We start from the raw sequence: 16711 nt of genomic DNA, 5'->3' as shown, positions 1-16711 counted from the left end.
GCTAACTGCTTATTCCTGAAGACTAATTAATTGGTATTGAGACATCATTGTAACTCAATTTTCTTTTAAGTCATTTTTTTACCTTAAAACAAAAGCTGTCCAAATATAAAGGAATTCAAATGCGTTTAAATATAAAATACATACTTATACTACAAAGCGAGCTTCACACCATACGTGCGTTGATCTAAAAAATCTGGTGCGTTGACGTATATTTCTGAGAAAATTACAATAATAGGGTTTTCCACCTTCTAATAAATTCCAAACAAATTTAAATGTATCGTCTTTTTACTATTCAGAAATTTTTATTATGCGAATATACATAAATATTTTAAGACTATGTTGTGTTCCTTAACATCCCGTTATTTAAAATAGGAATCAAGTAATGCCACAATGGGCTCGATCCCTGACACGCTGACTTAGCGACACTAACCACGGGACTACATACAACAAAACTTGAATCAAATATGTTACATAAGTATTTTTATTTAGAACCATATTATGAAATTATCCTATAATGTATATTTTTCTTCTTCTTAAATATATGAATAAAAGGAATATTTTTTTGAAGATCTGTCTCGTTAGTAGACAGCATAATAAGAGCCACCATTTTTTAGATAATATATATTTTAAATTTTAAAACTTATACATTTGAAAAAAATTACTTAAGTATGATGCTACAGAAAATCTGGTTATGCAAATTTTATCAAAAGGAATAAAAAAGGTTTAAATAGCGACCACAGGACATGCTATATACTAGGGGCTTGTTGTTATTGAAAGATTGAAATGAATTTTAAGAATCTACATCAAGACTTAGATAATCAACTTGTTTTTTGAGTACACGAGACGATAGTACATAGAATCACTCGTACGTATCGGGTACTAATGAACTTCTGGCGGTTCAAACAGCATGAGAACGTCTTAATAACTGGTTGATCTTATAATCTTGCCCGAAATCGATGTGGCACGTTTTTCAAAGTTTTCACTTTCAATTAAATATTTTTTATTAGCTACCCGACCACGCGTTGTTGTGGCTCAGTCTAGTTTAATAGAAAATAGATAGCGTACATTTCTAATTTGTTTAATTTCACAATGCTTGTGGATAAACACGACAAGAAGTACGGTGTTCGCCAAGAGTTATATTAAGTATTGCGTGTAGGTATTTCTGTTAAGTTCAACAGAAAAAATTCAAAGAAATCGGTGAATAACCTTTGAAGATTTAAGATTTTTAATAAACTAACATTAGCATTTTATATAGATTGTGATAGGTGATGCACTAAATGTTTCATATTATATGCTTTATAAAGTTTTCAATCTATAAACCATACATTTTAAATGAAGAATTAATTATAAGGGTTCATTGTGTTAGTTTATATCTGTATCTGCAGTATGTAACTGGTTGAATGCGAGAGTTGGTAGGCCCTTGGGGGCAGTGATCCGCCCTCCCTCTCTTCCTCCCTTCCTTTCTTCCTCTTTTCACAACCAACTTCTCTCACCCTCCTTCATTAAGGGATGGAACTCGTGTCACGCCTAATTACATTATATAACTATCAGCTTATTCACTTACAGCGTAATATTTTCCTTATTCACGTTGTTCATAAAACTGTTTTTATAATAAGGTTAAGGACGTAAGTCATTGGCATACTGGTTGTCACGATTAAGAACTATAGTGATGTTCTAGGTTCAATGCCCGATTTAGTTAATTAAACAAAACGTTATACTTGATTAACATTTTAACTTTAATATCCCAACTCTATTTTAAGGTTTTAAATTTATGTTTTACTTAGTAAATACCACTATTTCTTAAAATCTATGTGACACGTGTTTTGATGCATTTTGATGTATTTTGATGCATCATTTTCAAACACCGTGAAAATGATGCAGAATGCATCGAAACACGTGTCACAATAGATGTTAAGGAATAGTGGTATTTCTTAAGTAAAACTTAAATTAAACTGGATAGATTTTACCACAAAGTAATTGCTATATCAATGAATCAAATCTAATTTTACGATTAACGAACATGATGCGGAATGCATTGAAATACGTGTCACAATAGATTTGAAGAAATAGTGGTATTTACTAAGTAAAAATTTAATTAAATATGGATAGATTTCACTACAAAGTGACTTCCGTATCAATTAATGGAATCTAATTTTACGATTAACGAACATGATTATTTGCATCAATCCACGTCTAAGTAAGAAAAAGAGGGAGAGAATAAAAGAAAACATTTTTTTACGTATTCAATATTTTTTGTACCACACTATCGCAAAGAAGATCTTTGGTATTATAAACCCACCACAGATTAAAAAAAAATTTGAAACGTTTAAAGACTTGATTATAAATTATTTAAAAAAAAAACGTTATTTAAAAAAATAAAAAAATATTTTGAAAAAAAATGTGGTTACTAATATTACTTTTATTGATAATAGCTGCGTTTGGTAAAATATCGTGAGAAGTTTTAAGTAATATAGAAAGCGGTAATTTCTCTTCGCCTTTCGCCATCAACCTGCCATGAACTACGAGTGTAAACATGGATTCAACTCTCTACACATAAACGCGTTTGGAGTTATGCAACATCAGTTTTCGGATAGCGATGGTACCCACAGAACGTGATGTTTAACAAAACTGATAATTATTACTCAGTAGTACATATCAGCTTAGATAATAATATTTACGCGGACACTTTTTTAGTGATCATAAATTGGTTTTAGTGATCTCTGTTAACATTTGAAGTAGAGGAATTAGATTATTTTATTAAATAGAAAATATAATTTTCTGTGCAAATGTGAATAATTATTTTAAAAAAATATGAAAATGGAATTTTCTTCTCCCAATAATGCTTTATTGATAAAATTATCATCTTTCCCGTTTTATATAGATTCGACATAATTTCTTAGATGTATCGGTATATATAATCTCATACTTTCAAAGATTTTTATCCTCCTTAAATCGTGTTTTAGAAACCAAACAAAATATTAGAAGTTACGATTACGGCGTCAAATATTTTAATAAACAAAAATATTACAATATTGTTTACATGTAAATCATCCACGTGGACCATGTATGTTTCCTATTGTTCAATAAATATGTTGAATCATTTATGGTCAAATTATTTCTAAGAAATAATTCGGTATTTCCAGCTGTAAATACGAGTATATCAGGTATTTCTCATTTGACAAAATAACAACAACAACTTTATCAAGCAACTTCTTTGAAAAAACAATGTAGGTGTTTTAATAGGTCGGATTGTAAGGTAGTATGGGAAACTCCGTATCGTTATATTAGAATACAAGTATCTATGTAACTAAACCAGACGCAGAGATGCGCAAACAGTCGATGGCGATCAACTGGTTTAAAGAAAGTACATTTTTATAGATATTTAATGTAATAGAGAAGTTCGAAATAATCACAATGTATATTCGTAATACTTTATTTGCTTCTGTTATATGGAATGCCACATTTTATTAAAAATCATTCATTATACTCATAATTAAGACAATAAATAAATATAAATAAGAAGGAATCATTAATCAAGGTCCACAATTTGAGGCGCATTTCGACATAGTATTTACATGTTATACATATTTATTTAACCATAAACTCTTTATTTACAAGTGGTGTTTAAAAAAAAATGAATAAAAAAAAACTGCCATTAAAAATCAATTCTTTTTCGTTTTAGTTACAGAATTTACAAAAAGAAGACATTTGAATATGAAAATGATGGCTTTTTTAATAGTAGGTACTAGTCTAATGAAGTTCAAATGAGTTTTTTTTGACAATTTATGAATCTGATTTTATAAATATATCATTCATGAGGGTTAAGAATTTATAGGATAATAAATACGCATATATAAAGGAAATACATACGTACTACATTTCGATACCTTTCGAGCTTCATACATACCAGTAATTTGACAATATATGTAGTAGCAACATTGAAAATATGGAGTTGTAATATTTTGAATCTATAATACCTACAATAGATATACATGTAAGAAAAAAAACAGTAACATGTTTATTTATTTTTAAATTCTCTATTTTTATTGCTTATTTTGTGTTTTTAACTAAGACTCGAGTCAATACTGCACTCGACCCATATTCACATATAATTTTTTAACGTTTACCCCAAATTTGCCTAAAATCACTTATTGTCCGTTAATTTCAGAAACTGAAAGTGACATTTCTTACTATCATTACGCATTTTCTTGAAAAATTAAATGAAATCCATTACTTTGGAGTCCTTTATAATGCACAGTTAATTCATTAAAATTATATAAATCTCTGCAAAATATTGTGTAACACATTGTGTGAATTGATTTTTTTTCTTCTTTTTCCATGTTTCATATTTCAAAATAATAAAGATTCAGTTCCTCTCACACCATCTTTATATGTTTTAAATTGAGACAAGTTCACAATTCATTATATTCGTTCAAATTAAATTCGAGCCGATTAAAATGACGTTGAACTTTAACTTTAAGAAACAGATTTATACATATGTACAGCAATATATATTTATGTAAAAGTATTGGTTAGAGTTTCATACACATAGAGGTTTGAATGGCATGAGCATTCAAAATGATTCTATAAATATTAAATTTACCATACAGTTAAAAATAAATTTAAAATAAATATTTCGTAGAATATTTATAAATTTGGCGTTTAATTTGTAGAACTCCATTTTAATTCATTTATTAAATTTTAATTCAAATACTGATTTTTTTGTATTTTATTGCTTAAAAAAACACCTACGCCTAGTTATGGCATTTTCAATTAAAATTCGTTTGAAAATGCCATAACTAGGCGAAACAGTTGTCACAAATTTTTATTTTAATGTTTTTTTTAAACAATAAAATGGACTAAAAAATCATAGTTTGATTTAACTTTAATACATAAAATGCCGTAGAATCCTTGGTTAAAAAGAGGCGTGGGAGGCTTTGCGAACGAGTCTTTATATTGTTTTTCCAAATATATGGAGGGTATGCCTTGGCCATTTCTAGAGCGTTTAACGCCGACATTACTACCGGGGTTAGTTCTCACGCCTGCTATCTGCTCTCTGCTCTCTCTACTGGTGATTAAATTACAAATTCACAAGGGCACCATTTATCTTCCCTCAATCGCTGGGGGTATTTCCGAGGAGCAAGAAACTCAATTGAAACGGCTGTGTTTAATAAGCCGTTTTTGTCACTAGGTTCATACAATAAAAAACTTATTTGTATTTCGCTTTTTCGTAAAATAATGAAAAACATCGTTGCAGTGTTTTGTTAGTAACGTCTTTCTGAAAAGTAGTAAAATTTCGTTATTTATGACTTTGAACCTTCGTAAGTTACGAGTAGGCTGCTTTTATATTATTCACAATATATATATATATATATATTTTTTTTTTTATTATTCTTACTATCATATATTCTATAAGGATCTCGAATATCGGATTTTTCACCCTGCAGATGATATATCTATAGATATTATAGGTGTCTTAACTTGAGATGAAGCATCTTTTGTATTTTTAAAATGAAAGTTTGACCATTCCAGTGTTCATATCTGGTATTAGCTGGTCTAAACGATAACTTGATACACTTGTGTTACGTTGACCATTCTGCTCATATTAAACACCCATAGTGCATTAATGTTTGAAAAGTATACACGCACTGTTAAAGAATTCCCTTCTCAATTTAAAAATTTAATGTCAATAAATCAAAACGCTTTACTGTGTAATAACTTTATAATGTCCTTGCCAAACAAAAAAACCGTCTCGAAATGAATACATAATATTTTATCCTAAAAATGGTTTTGGTCGTACATTACATATTAAGGAATAAAAAACACGAAATGATCCAACTAAACTATCTTAGTGTGTATTAAACTGAAAATTAAATATCATCACACTACCTACATTCCCGATGTTTCGGGGTCAGGTTAACCGGGAAACGGAATGCGGGACACTTTGAAAAGTCATTGAAAGTTATTGATTTTGTTTTAAATTGAAATATTTTACAACAGTATTTATAATGTTGAAACACGTGTTGAGGGCCGAACACATTTGTTTTATGCAGTGATAGAATAACAGTGTCTCTATATTTGTAATGAAAATTCTTAGACCTTATCGGTGCGATTTATCCGATGAAAGATCCATTGTTTCTGTACTTTAGTACGGATTCAATGATGCGGATCTTCTAATTGATCGGATCTTACCCACCTCTTATCCAAACAATACTTTGTGGTATCATATTTATTAAGTTATTTTCAAGGGCTAAATATCCATTTTCAGGTTAGTTGTCTCTCGTCGTTTCGCAATGTCAACACGTGCGTCTTACTAAGCATGAAGTTATGGGTACATAAATGCATATAGCGCAGTATATATATATATATATATATATATATATATATATATATATATATATATATATATATATAATAAATATATATATATATATATATATATATATTTATTTATATATATATATATATATATATATATATATATATATATATATATATATATATATATATATAAATATATATATATACATATATATAGAATGGTATAAACGTAGGTAGAGGGCAACATTTTCTAACGTAATGACAGTATAAAGCTAGGGGGCAAAGGGTGTGGTTTATATGGCCTGGCGATGGAATGGAATGGGGTGGATTTTCATGGCTTTCCCCGGAGTTCGGGGAAGGGGATGGATGTTGTCATGGAAACCACTGTTTCCTACCCTGTAGCGACCAAGAGGATATTTACCGACTTAGAAAAAGTGAATTCCAGCGGAAAGTTCAAAAATCGGAAAATAAACTTTTATTTATATATTTTCTAACATTTTTTGTTTAATTTTTTTTTTCAGTTTTAGGGATTTGTTGATCATGTTATTGGATTTTTAGATTTTTTAGGGAGACCCACCAAGCCACTTGGCGTGGATTATCAGTGGAGTTCTTTGTACATTTTTACAATTTTAACCTACTCGTATTTCTAATGACGATAAGAACATAACATATAAACGAATCTTAACTATGTAAGTCAATTATTTATTATTTTATATTGATGTATAATATACATGTCAAATATTTAACTATTGTAATAAAAGTTTACAGGGAATGATAAATAAAAAATAAAATAAGTCACGACAGTAAATTTGTGTAGACTCGTTGGAAAATCCATGTTTAGCAGAGGCCACTTGTACTTGAACTTGTACTCGTAACGCATCCACAGCATAAGTATATATAAACTTTATGACTCACATCTTCCTTCAACCCTTATTTGCACCCAATGATCAAAAGGGCACTGCGTTGTATCGAAGCAATTTTATATTGATCGACAATTACATAAAGGCAAGGTGATCACTCTTGTAATTCCATATGGTATCAAATAAATATTATATTGAAATATTGATGTCATTAATTTTAACTCTTCACCCCAGGGATCGAACCTAGAACCTTCATCATGGCATGCCATTGAATCTTACCCATTATACTACGGTGATAGACATAGCAGACAATTAATTTATCTTTTTTCAAATATTTTACATACATTTTTTCGAGTTTTTTATGTTTATTTAAATTTTAATTTAAAAGCGAAAATCATTTCAACAATAACAATATAAATATAAAAACAATCATCGGTACAAATAGTTTAAAAATGTTATTAATTACTTGACACCTGCGTATTTTTATTTTTGTTAGACAAGGTTTACTTTCTAGAAATCCATTTTAATAATATATTAAAATTTAAATAATTACAGATTCAGGTAAATATACCATAACGATAAAGCGAAGTAAATAAATATTATTTAAATAAACGTAAACGATTAGAAAATAAGATCGAATATAATTATGTATGGTGTAAAAACTTATATTTGTTTTATTATATGTATGTAGATATCTCACAGAGACGAAGAAAATTTTGATGGTCAGAAATATGGAGGCCTTTGGCCATTTACAATCTCTTTTCAAATTCACATAATCGGCACTAGAAATAGTATTAAAAGGTTTGAACAAAAGGGAGAAATGTGAAGATTACAATAGTGTATACAGTGAATACTTGAACCGGTCGATGACACGTCGTACACCCCGTACATAGCCACGGACTTCCATGGCTCCGGAAGAAATCTTTTGATATCAATTTCTGAAATACTTCTGGGGATAAATCCAATATTTGTGTTAAATTTGAACATTATCCATTCCTCGTTTTTTTAAAAGACTGTTGGCAGTCACTCAGTGGGAGGATGTTTCTGCTAGTGTCAAGTCTTATTTTTATTTACTATCATTTTCTATTAAAAATAACATTTAATAATAAAATTCATGGTTTTATTGCGTTAAGCATTATCATTTTAGAAATTATGACCGCGATTCTAGAATAAGGTTCAGAAAAAGGATGGATAAGTAGAAGTTTTGCACGTATGTATATATTTGATTTTTCTTCTTTGATCTCGAGAGAAATAAAACTGAGGACCGTATTAAAAATTCACAAGAGTGCGGGTGACCTTTCTAATGAAACCAGAATATTTGGGAAGAGGCATTTTATTTTAATTTTCATATTATTTATGACGAATTATTCGGTTGATTTCCATTACTCCAGAGGGCGGGGCGGCGCCGGTGGGCGGGGCGGGGCGAGGGCGGGGGCGGGGGCCGAGGGCCGAGGGCGGGGCGAAGGACCACGGCTCTACTCCGGCCGGAACTGTCACCATGGCCACATAGAGCGAGAGTTGTGTTTTTCCGCATTTTTCTTTCGCTTTTTCCAAACCGCCCGCTCAACGAATTGTTTTAGATAAAAAATCGACCTGTTGTCGCGACTCACCGGACAATCGAATATCGATATTTTTTAGACATATTTTGTAACCGCGTTGAATTTTGTGATCTACCGGATTTTCAATAACTTGAGAATTTTTTTAATTATTGTTATAAAATCACGCGTAAACGAGATAGGTGTAATAAAAAAGTTTGTTGTTTTTATTTTTTATTATTATTTTATTTGTAAATAAAAAGACTTGACACTGGCAAACACATCCTCTCATTAGGTGAATGCCAAATACTTATTAAAAAAATTAATTAAGAAACATACGATTTGCAGTCTGCTTTGTATCGAAACACTTTTTTAGTCCAATTTTCAAATTAACATAAAAAAAAATTATTTTAAGGTTTTTTAAATTCAAGTGATCCGTTTCGTTGTGTTTTAAAATTGGTAGTGTTGAAAATAACGGAACAAGTGTGATAAATAAAATTGGAAGTACAGTTTCGACGAGAGTGTTGTGTTAATTCGTCACGATTCTCGGCTCCGCGTACCCCCTGACGGGGGCGGAAGTGATAGGGGGCATATACCGCTACAGCAGCCGGGAGTGCGGCGGGTGCGGGGCGTGCGGGGCGTGCGGCGCCCCCGCGCCCCCGCCCGCGCCGCCCCCGCCCGCCCTGGGCCCGCAGCCCCAGGGGGACCACCCCGATCCGGACCTGCTGCTGGCGCTCATAGCCAGGAACAAATCTTTAGAAGGTAAGAGGAACTGTTCATTCGATACAAAGAAATAAAGGTGTCGCAACATAAATCTTTACAGTTAGAGGGCTTGTGCACTACTCGGAATTTTACCGTCCGGCAGTCTGGTTTTTTCAAATAAAAACGACTACGACTGTTTAGCGTAATCGCGTACTGATCGAGCGCACCGATCCGAAGAAAGACGGACAGTAAAATTCCGTATAGTGCACAAGCGCTCTTAGAATCGCTTCGGGTCCTATCGATTGGTACTTTCATTCGTCAAGTGAGGATGCATGTGTCGCACAGGCTTTTCTTTCCAAACGCCAAAATCAAAATTAAATTAAATTAAATAAATTAGATACATCGCTTACTCCTTTCAACAACGTCATACATATATCTAAAATCGTCAATTTTCAGTTGTGTATGTTTTTATAATGCTCAGAAAATGTACTATATCCCAGCAAGAGCGGCATATTTTAAACTTAATATTTACCCGCTACGGGGCAGAAAGTGTTGTTTTTGCATTTTGAAGAAAATGTATTGCTCAATTTTTTTTAAAAAAATAAACAAAATATTTTTCGAATGGAAAAAAAAACCTTCAGGTTTTATCTAAAAAGATCTGTTGCACAGTAAAAAGTTCAATAAGTGGCTAGATATTTATTTTTAATGATCTCCTGAAAAATCAAGTGTTTTTATAAATGACGTTGTTGAAAGGAGTGAGCGACATGTTAATAAAAAAGAACATAAAATAATAAATTGTATCACCCATAAACATAAACAATAAATAATAAGCGTAAGTCCCTCTCCAAGCACTTAAGAAAAGTCTTATTATTGGAGAGAACTGCGTAATTCATTTTAAGTCTATAAAGTAGAAAATGAATTAAACTGTAAAAAAACTCTTGTTACCATATTAAATAAATAAAAAAATGTAAACAGTGTGAATGATTTATTAAATTTTTGACATCCAACATACACGAAAAATAATTTGGAAGCTTTGGTATTTACAGGTCTAATGACTGTCATAGGCTTGTTAAATGATCAATTTACACACGTCGAACATTCACTTTTCTACGGATGATTGACAACCACGATACTCAAATTTTTTGAACTCATTCATACATCATAAATCTCATGTTTGAGATCACTGGAGCCGTCTATGGTTGGTTTGAAAAATCTGTTATTTAGCATAGATCTTTTTATTTGCAAGATCCTAACTGGATTATTTTACATACTGGGAGACGCCTGAAATTTTTTAGGTAGCTGAAGATTTCATAGATTATTTTTTTAATATTTTTTTAAATATTATTCGATCTTTTTTCAAACTCTTCAAGTAGACGTTCTAGTTCCACATTGTGTGACTGGTGTATTTTGTACGTAGAGTATTTTAAATGACTGCTATTTGTCTACCGATTTGTTAATAAAATTTATCAATTTGTTGACGAATTTTCGAATTGCCTAGTAAATTACTATCTGTTGAATTGTCTTAAATATTGAAAAAAGTGTAAGTGATGAAAAATACAAACAAGTTTTTATTTGCTTTTTTTATTAAAACCTTGCAATATTTTTCTAATACCTATTTCGACATTTTATCGTTCAGTTATCAGAATACATAATATTGTATATTTGTAAAGGTGTAGAAATAATCTTTGCTTAGTTCATTTATAAGAATTGAATGAATTATTGACCGATAACATGTATTTACTTAAAAAATTCTTTTAAAAATAAGTTTTTTTTTTCATTTAAAAGCTGGATAGGTAAAAAATAAATATATCAATGTTGTCATAGTCACATTTTTTTATAATAACCTACGATAAGTGACAACATGTTTAATGTCATACTCTGTTTTGTTTAAACAAACATTGTTTATGTTTTTCTTTTTAAGAAATATTATTTTTATGAAATTGATTGAATAATTCATGCACCAATGTTTTATTCATATAAACTATTGTCCTTTTCTTACTATTGAAAAGATGCAGAATATATTTTTCCATACAAAAGTGTGTTATTCATAAAATAATATGTATTCTATGGATACAGCCATTAAAATTAGGATGTTTGATGGATATTGCTCTGGTAATAAGTCCTGCTCGTAAATATTGTGTTTAAAAAAATCTTCTATTTTATACTTTATTTAAATCAGTAGTGTGCAATGAATCTAGATGATAATTTAAACGTTTTTACTTTGTAAAAAAAACAATATTTTACTTTGGAATGCTTTTGCAGGAATGTTAATTGAAACTGGAAAAATACATGACAATTTTTAAATTATATTTATTGTTTCGGCATTTACATTGTGGTAATTGAAATTATTTAAGAAAACATTTGTTTTTATACCACTTGAGTTTATTTATGAATGACAACTAGTTTCAGAAGCTAATCTTCCATCTTCAGGTGTAAACTGATGTTTACATTTAGACCTAAAGATGGAAGCTTAGATTCCGAAACGAGTTGTCATTCCATAAATAAAATCAAGTGTTTTCTTTAATAATTGCAAATTTTCAATATTTATGTAAATAAAAATGTAAATGTTAATTCTCTCAAATCTTACTTTTTAAATCTTAAATTTTAAAGCAACGTTGCATTCGAACACGCGCGATTTTACGCGGCTAGCTATAAATAAATTAAAACAATCTGATAAAGGATTCTAAATTTAGCAATCACGATATTAACGTTTTTAAAAGATAGGACTATTCCGAGCTGCTCAGGATTATAACAATTACTCTGAAGTGATAGTCCACGTCAGGGGAACTGACATAAAACGAACAGAAGAAGAAAGGATAGAAAATCGATTTACAAATCAATGTAAAATCCTGAGTGGCGAAATGCAATACAATTAATTTTTTAAGCTTAAAATACCCTTTAATTGATATAAAAGATAACTATAAAATCTTAAGATAAGATTATTTTAAATGTACAGAGGCTAAATAAATTCAAACATTTGATTTTTATTATTATTGGTAGTAAATCAATACTCTGATTAAATATTTCCGTTTTTGTAGATATGCTATATCTTTGTTTACAATAATTAGATATTTTGTCTCATTCCGATCGAACCGGTAAAAAACGGTAATTGATTACAATATTAAAATATGTACTTAACATATTAGAGCTTAATTGATATTATTTTACCAACACTTCACTTATTGTACTTAATGTTTTATAAGTTAATGACTTGTATGAGATTAATAATACATTAATTTGTTTAATTATCACATTTTTCAAATGCATTTTTTTTGGCATTTTTCCTACACCAGATACATAATTATTATTTTTGTATAAAAATTAGTTCATAAAGTTATGTGGTTGCAAATGAGCCTTACGTACGAGATACCTCGGATTTTAAGCCCTTATTTGTATTAGTGAATTCACTAATGAATACAGCCATAGAAATCAGAAATTGGTAGATTTTTTAAAAGAATAGGCATTAGATTTTTTGTTTGATTTTTAGAAAAAATATTGTTTTTTTACTCCTTACTTTTCAATAACTCTTTTCTTTTCAACAAAATATATTTCTTTCGAAGAAAAACTTGTTTTTTCAATACGAAATCGGTGTTTTAACAAACAAAAAAAAACAATAACGTAAAATATTTCCTGGATTTAGACAAAATTAAGTTAAGAGGGTTTAAAGAAAAGTATGTTGCGATTAAACGTATGTTGAACCTTAAAGTATATTAACTTTTAACCATGATAATGCATGTAGATAAGTTCGCCACATTTCATGAATTTGAATGTGAATGAATAATATCTAATTTTTTTACTGATTTCTTTTTTAGCCATGCAGAATATGAATATAATTATGACTGAACGATTTTATTCCTTACTCGGTAGGCACCGTTTTGCTTCATGATAATAAGAGTAATAATACTCGTAATGCGGATCTTTGTGTAGCGCTTTTTTCTTAAAACACTACCTCAAGGGCCCTTTTTTGAGATTAAATTATCATAGTTCATTTTAAGGTCCCAACTGTAATTTTTCCCAGTTAAATAAATCCCGGATGTTTGTCCGTATTTTCCTGTATACTGCATGTGTAATATTATTCAGCATCCAACATGAAATTAATATAAAACATAACAGAATATTATGTCATCCGACAATCATCATACTGTGCTATTTAGTAGACATTGTCTACTACATAGACAATAAAAAATAAAAAACAAAATAAACTTCTGTTGAGAGAAAATTAGAGATTTATTAGCTTTAGCAAATAACGCCTCTTTTAGACCTTTGACCTTTCGCCAAAAATAATTATACGTAATATTATCATTTTTAGATAAAACTCAAATACAATTGGGTTTAATAGTCATGATGACGTCAGTTAGTCGTGTGTCTCTTCGAGCAATTATTGATTAATCGACGCTGATCTATTGAGACTTTGCCCGTCTAAAGTAGTAACGAGTGAATTTATTTTCATGAAGTGCAAATTGTAAATTGGATTATTATGTTAATCGTTATATTTATCCAATGAAGCACGGTACAATGTGATAAAATTGTGTTTATTTTGTTTCCAAAGCAAGCGTTTGTTGTTGTGTGTTAAAACGTGTTATTTTCAACAATTGGTGATTTAAATATAACTGTTTTAATTACCATCACTATGCGTGACTTTTTAGTTGAAGTTTTCGTATTAAAAAAATGTTTCGTTGTGTTACTGAGAGTGAATTAAATGCAAAGTATATAGAGTGTTTAAAAAAATAAAAGGAGATTGATATGAAGAGTAAATCCTTAATAACGGCACTAATGATAGACGATGGTGCCTCAGGATATTGGTAATCCGGGTAACTACATTTTTATTTTATTTTTTGTAATTTTTTATGTCTAAGATAACATTTATTTAATTATGACTGGGTCAAAAACAACAAATGCCCAGTATTTTATTTATTCATTTTTAATTTCATTAAATTTTAGGATTCCTAATACACATAACTGGAGCAAAGAAATTAAAAATAATCTGCACCCTTCCAATCAGTTATAAAATGCGTGCTTCAAAATATGCTATGTGCGCAAAGAAAGATGTGGTTTTTCTTTTGTAAGAGAACGGGTTTGAGACATGTGTGGTTTTTGTAAAAGATCTTAATTTATTTCATAATTTTAGTAGGTAGGAAACCCTTTTGAAAAACAGTCAATGCATAGTTCTTTAAAAAAAATTGTCTCACTTTTTGAATTTCAAAATTTGACATCTTTTTGCCGTCTTAAATAGAAATTAAATCGTTCTCTAATAACTTGATATAAGGTTAGATCCACAAAGCATTTGATTTCTTTAATATAAAAATATGAGTAAGTAATAGATGCCTTTTGTGTAGTACTCGTATATATGAAAAAGGTATTTGAAAATCTTCAAAAAGCACATTCGTATGATATCTGTAGCTACGTCAGAAGCTCAGGGTCCTATGAACATTTCGGTGTTTTTTGTTTGTTTGTCGCTTTCTGTGTTTATGGTAAAAGCATCGATGCGGAAAGGGTAGAGTACTACTCGTATGTAGTAGGACGAGTAGATACTGTGATCAGTAAGCTGGCCGTATTATTTTACCATTAGATAAACGGTTGTCGCGACGCGTGGCGGACACTAGCCGCCCCCCGTGTGATGCGGTCGCGTGCAACTAAAAAGCACTCATGTTCCCTTTGAAATAGGAACTTATCATAAAAACTCATCATATGAAGGTGTAAATATTTAATATCATACATGTAACATAACTCCACTCATCAAATTATTTTTATTTTTTTATTTTTATTAGTGACTCAACATGATATAAAACTCTTTATATGAAAGAATAATAATAATAATAATAAACTCCATCTAGGGACGCTTCACTTCGAATGAATTGAGGAAAAGAAGGAAGTAGAAATGATTTATCAAACAAATATGTTTTTAGTATTTTTCATAACTAATCACTCACTATTTCAGCAAACGTACGCTCGCTAAATTTAGTGCGCTGGTTGCGACCTGGTATGATCACTTTGCCCATAGCATTTGTTGTAGCCGATCGAAGAGTAAGACGTCTATAAAATAATTTGTCTGGTCATAGCTCTTTTAGATACTCTGGATCCATGTAATGTATCGATTTATACACGAGTAGACAAAGTTTATACTCAATCCTTTTGGGAAAGCGTAACCAGCGCAGTTGGTGAAATAGTGGAAGGATGTGACGAATTTAAAAATTCAAAATAGATGATGGAAGTCTGAGAATTCCAGGGTCTGGCATTTGGCTGGCTTAAGCGATTACTTTATATACTTGTGAAACGTTTACCATCCTGCCCATTATTGATCATCCATATTGCAAGCGTTTGTTGTTGTGTATTTAAACGCGTGATTTTCAACAATTGATGATTCAAATATAACTGTTTTAATTACCATCACTATGCGTGACTGTTTAGTTAAAGTTTTCGTATTAAAAAAATGTTTCGTTGTGTTACTGAGAGTGAATTAAATGCAAAATATGTAGTGTTTAAAAATATAATAGTAGATTGATATGAAGAGTATATCCTTAATAACGGCACTAATGATAGACGATGGTGCCTCAGGATATTGGTAATCCGGGTAACTACATTTTTAATTTTTTTTTAGTAAATTTTTATGTCTAAGATAACATTTATTTAATTATGACTGGGTCAAAAACAACAAATGTCCAATATTTTATTTATTCATTTTAAATTTCATTAAATTTTAGGATTCCTAATACACATAACTGGAGCAAAGAAATTAAAAATAATCTGCACCCTTCAAATCAGTTATAAAATGCGTGCTTCAAAATATGCTATGTGCGCAAAGAAAGATGTGGTTTTTCTTTTGTAAGAGAACGGGTTTGTGACATGTGTGGTTTTTGTAAAAGATCTTAATTTATTTCATAATTTTAGTAGGTAGGGAACCCTTTTGAAAAACAGTCAATGCATAGTTCTTTAAAAAAAATCTTAATTCTTGAAACCTGTAGGTATATACGAGTATATATGCAACGGTCTCGGAACCTTCTACGTGTGGGTACGATTTTCGATTGTTACGTTTGCAAGTATGGCTGATTGTAGCGCCAGCAGTTGGGAAATTGATGAAGTAATTATTTAGCTTGCTCCGTGTGAACACAAGTGAGATTCATACTTAATTAGTTCACTTATATACTTAGGAGACAGAGCCTGAAATAAGATTTCAATTTTTAAATATTTCATTTATATTTTTATTTAAAAATGCATTCGTATACTCTAAAAACCTGCCAAATATATATATATATATATATATATATATATATATATATATATATATATATATAT

The 16711-nt window shown here is 30.2% G+C and overlaps 1 protein-coding gene across 1 annotated transcript in view; it reads left to right on the top strand.

The window, feature by feature from the left end:
• The first annotated feature begins 15850 nt into the window (after positions 1 to 15850).
• Positions 15851 to 16711, top strand: part of Lim3 (Lim3 homeobox protein) — a 63426-nt gene continuing 62565 nt past the window's right edge. Inside the window, exon 1 of the mRNA XM_088257644.1 lies at positions 15851 to 15989. Within this exon, the coding sequence (XP_088113770.1) occupies positions 15962 to 15989 (28 nt within the window). The 5' untranslated portion in view covers positions 15851 to 15961. The remainder of the gene's footprint in view (positions 15990 to 16711) is intronic.

Source organism: Brachycentrus maculatus, unplaced genomic scaffold, assembly GCF_059751285.1.
Source record: "Brachycentrus maculatus isolate JH-2025_06_01 unplaced genomic scaffold, ASM5975128v1 h1tg000086l, whole genome shotgun sequence".
Lineage (NCBI taxonomy): Eukaryota > Metazoa > Arthropoda > Insecta > Trichoptera > Brachycentridae > Brachycentrus > Brachycentrus maculatus.
This window is presented reverse-complemented; position numbering and strand designations above follow the sequence as displayed.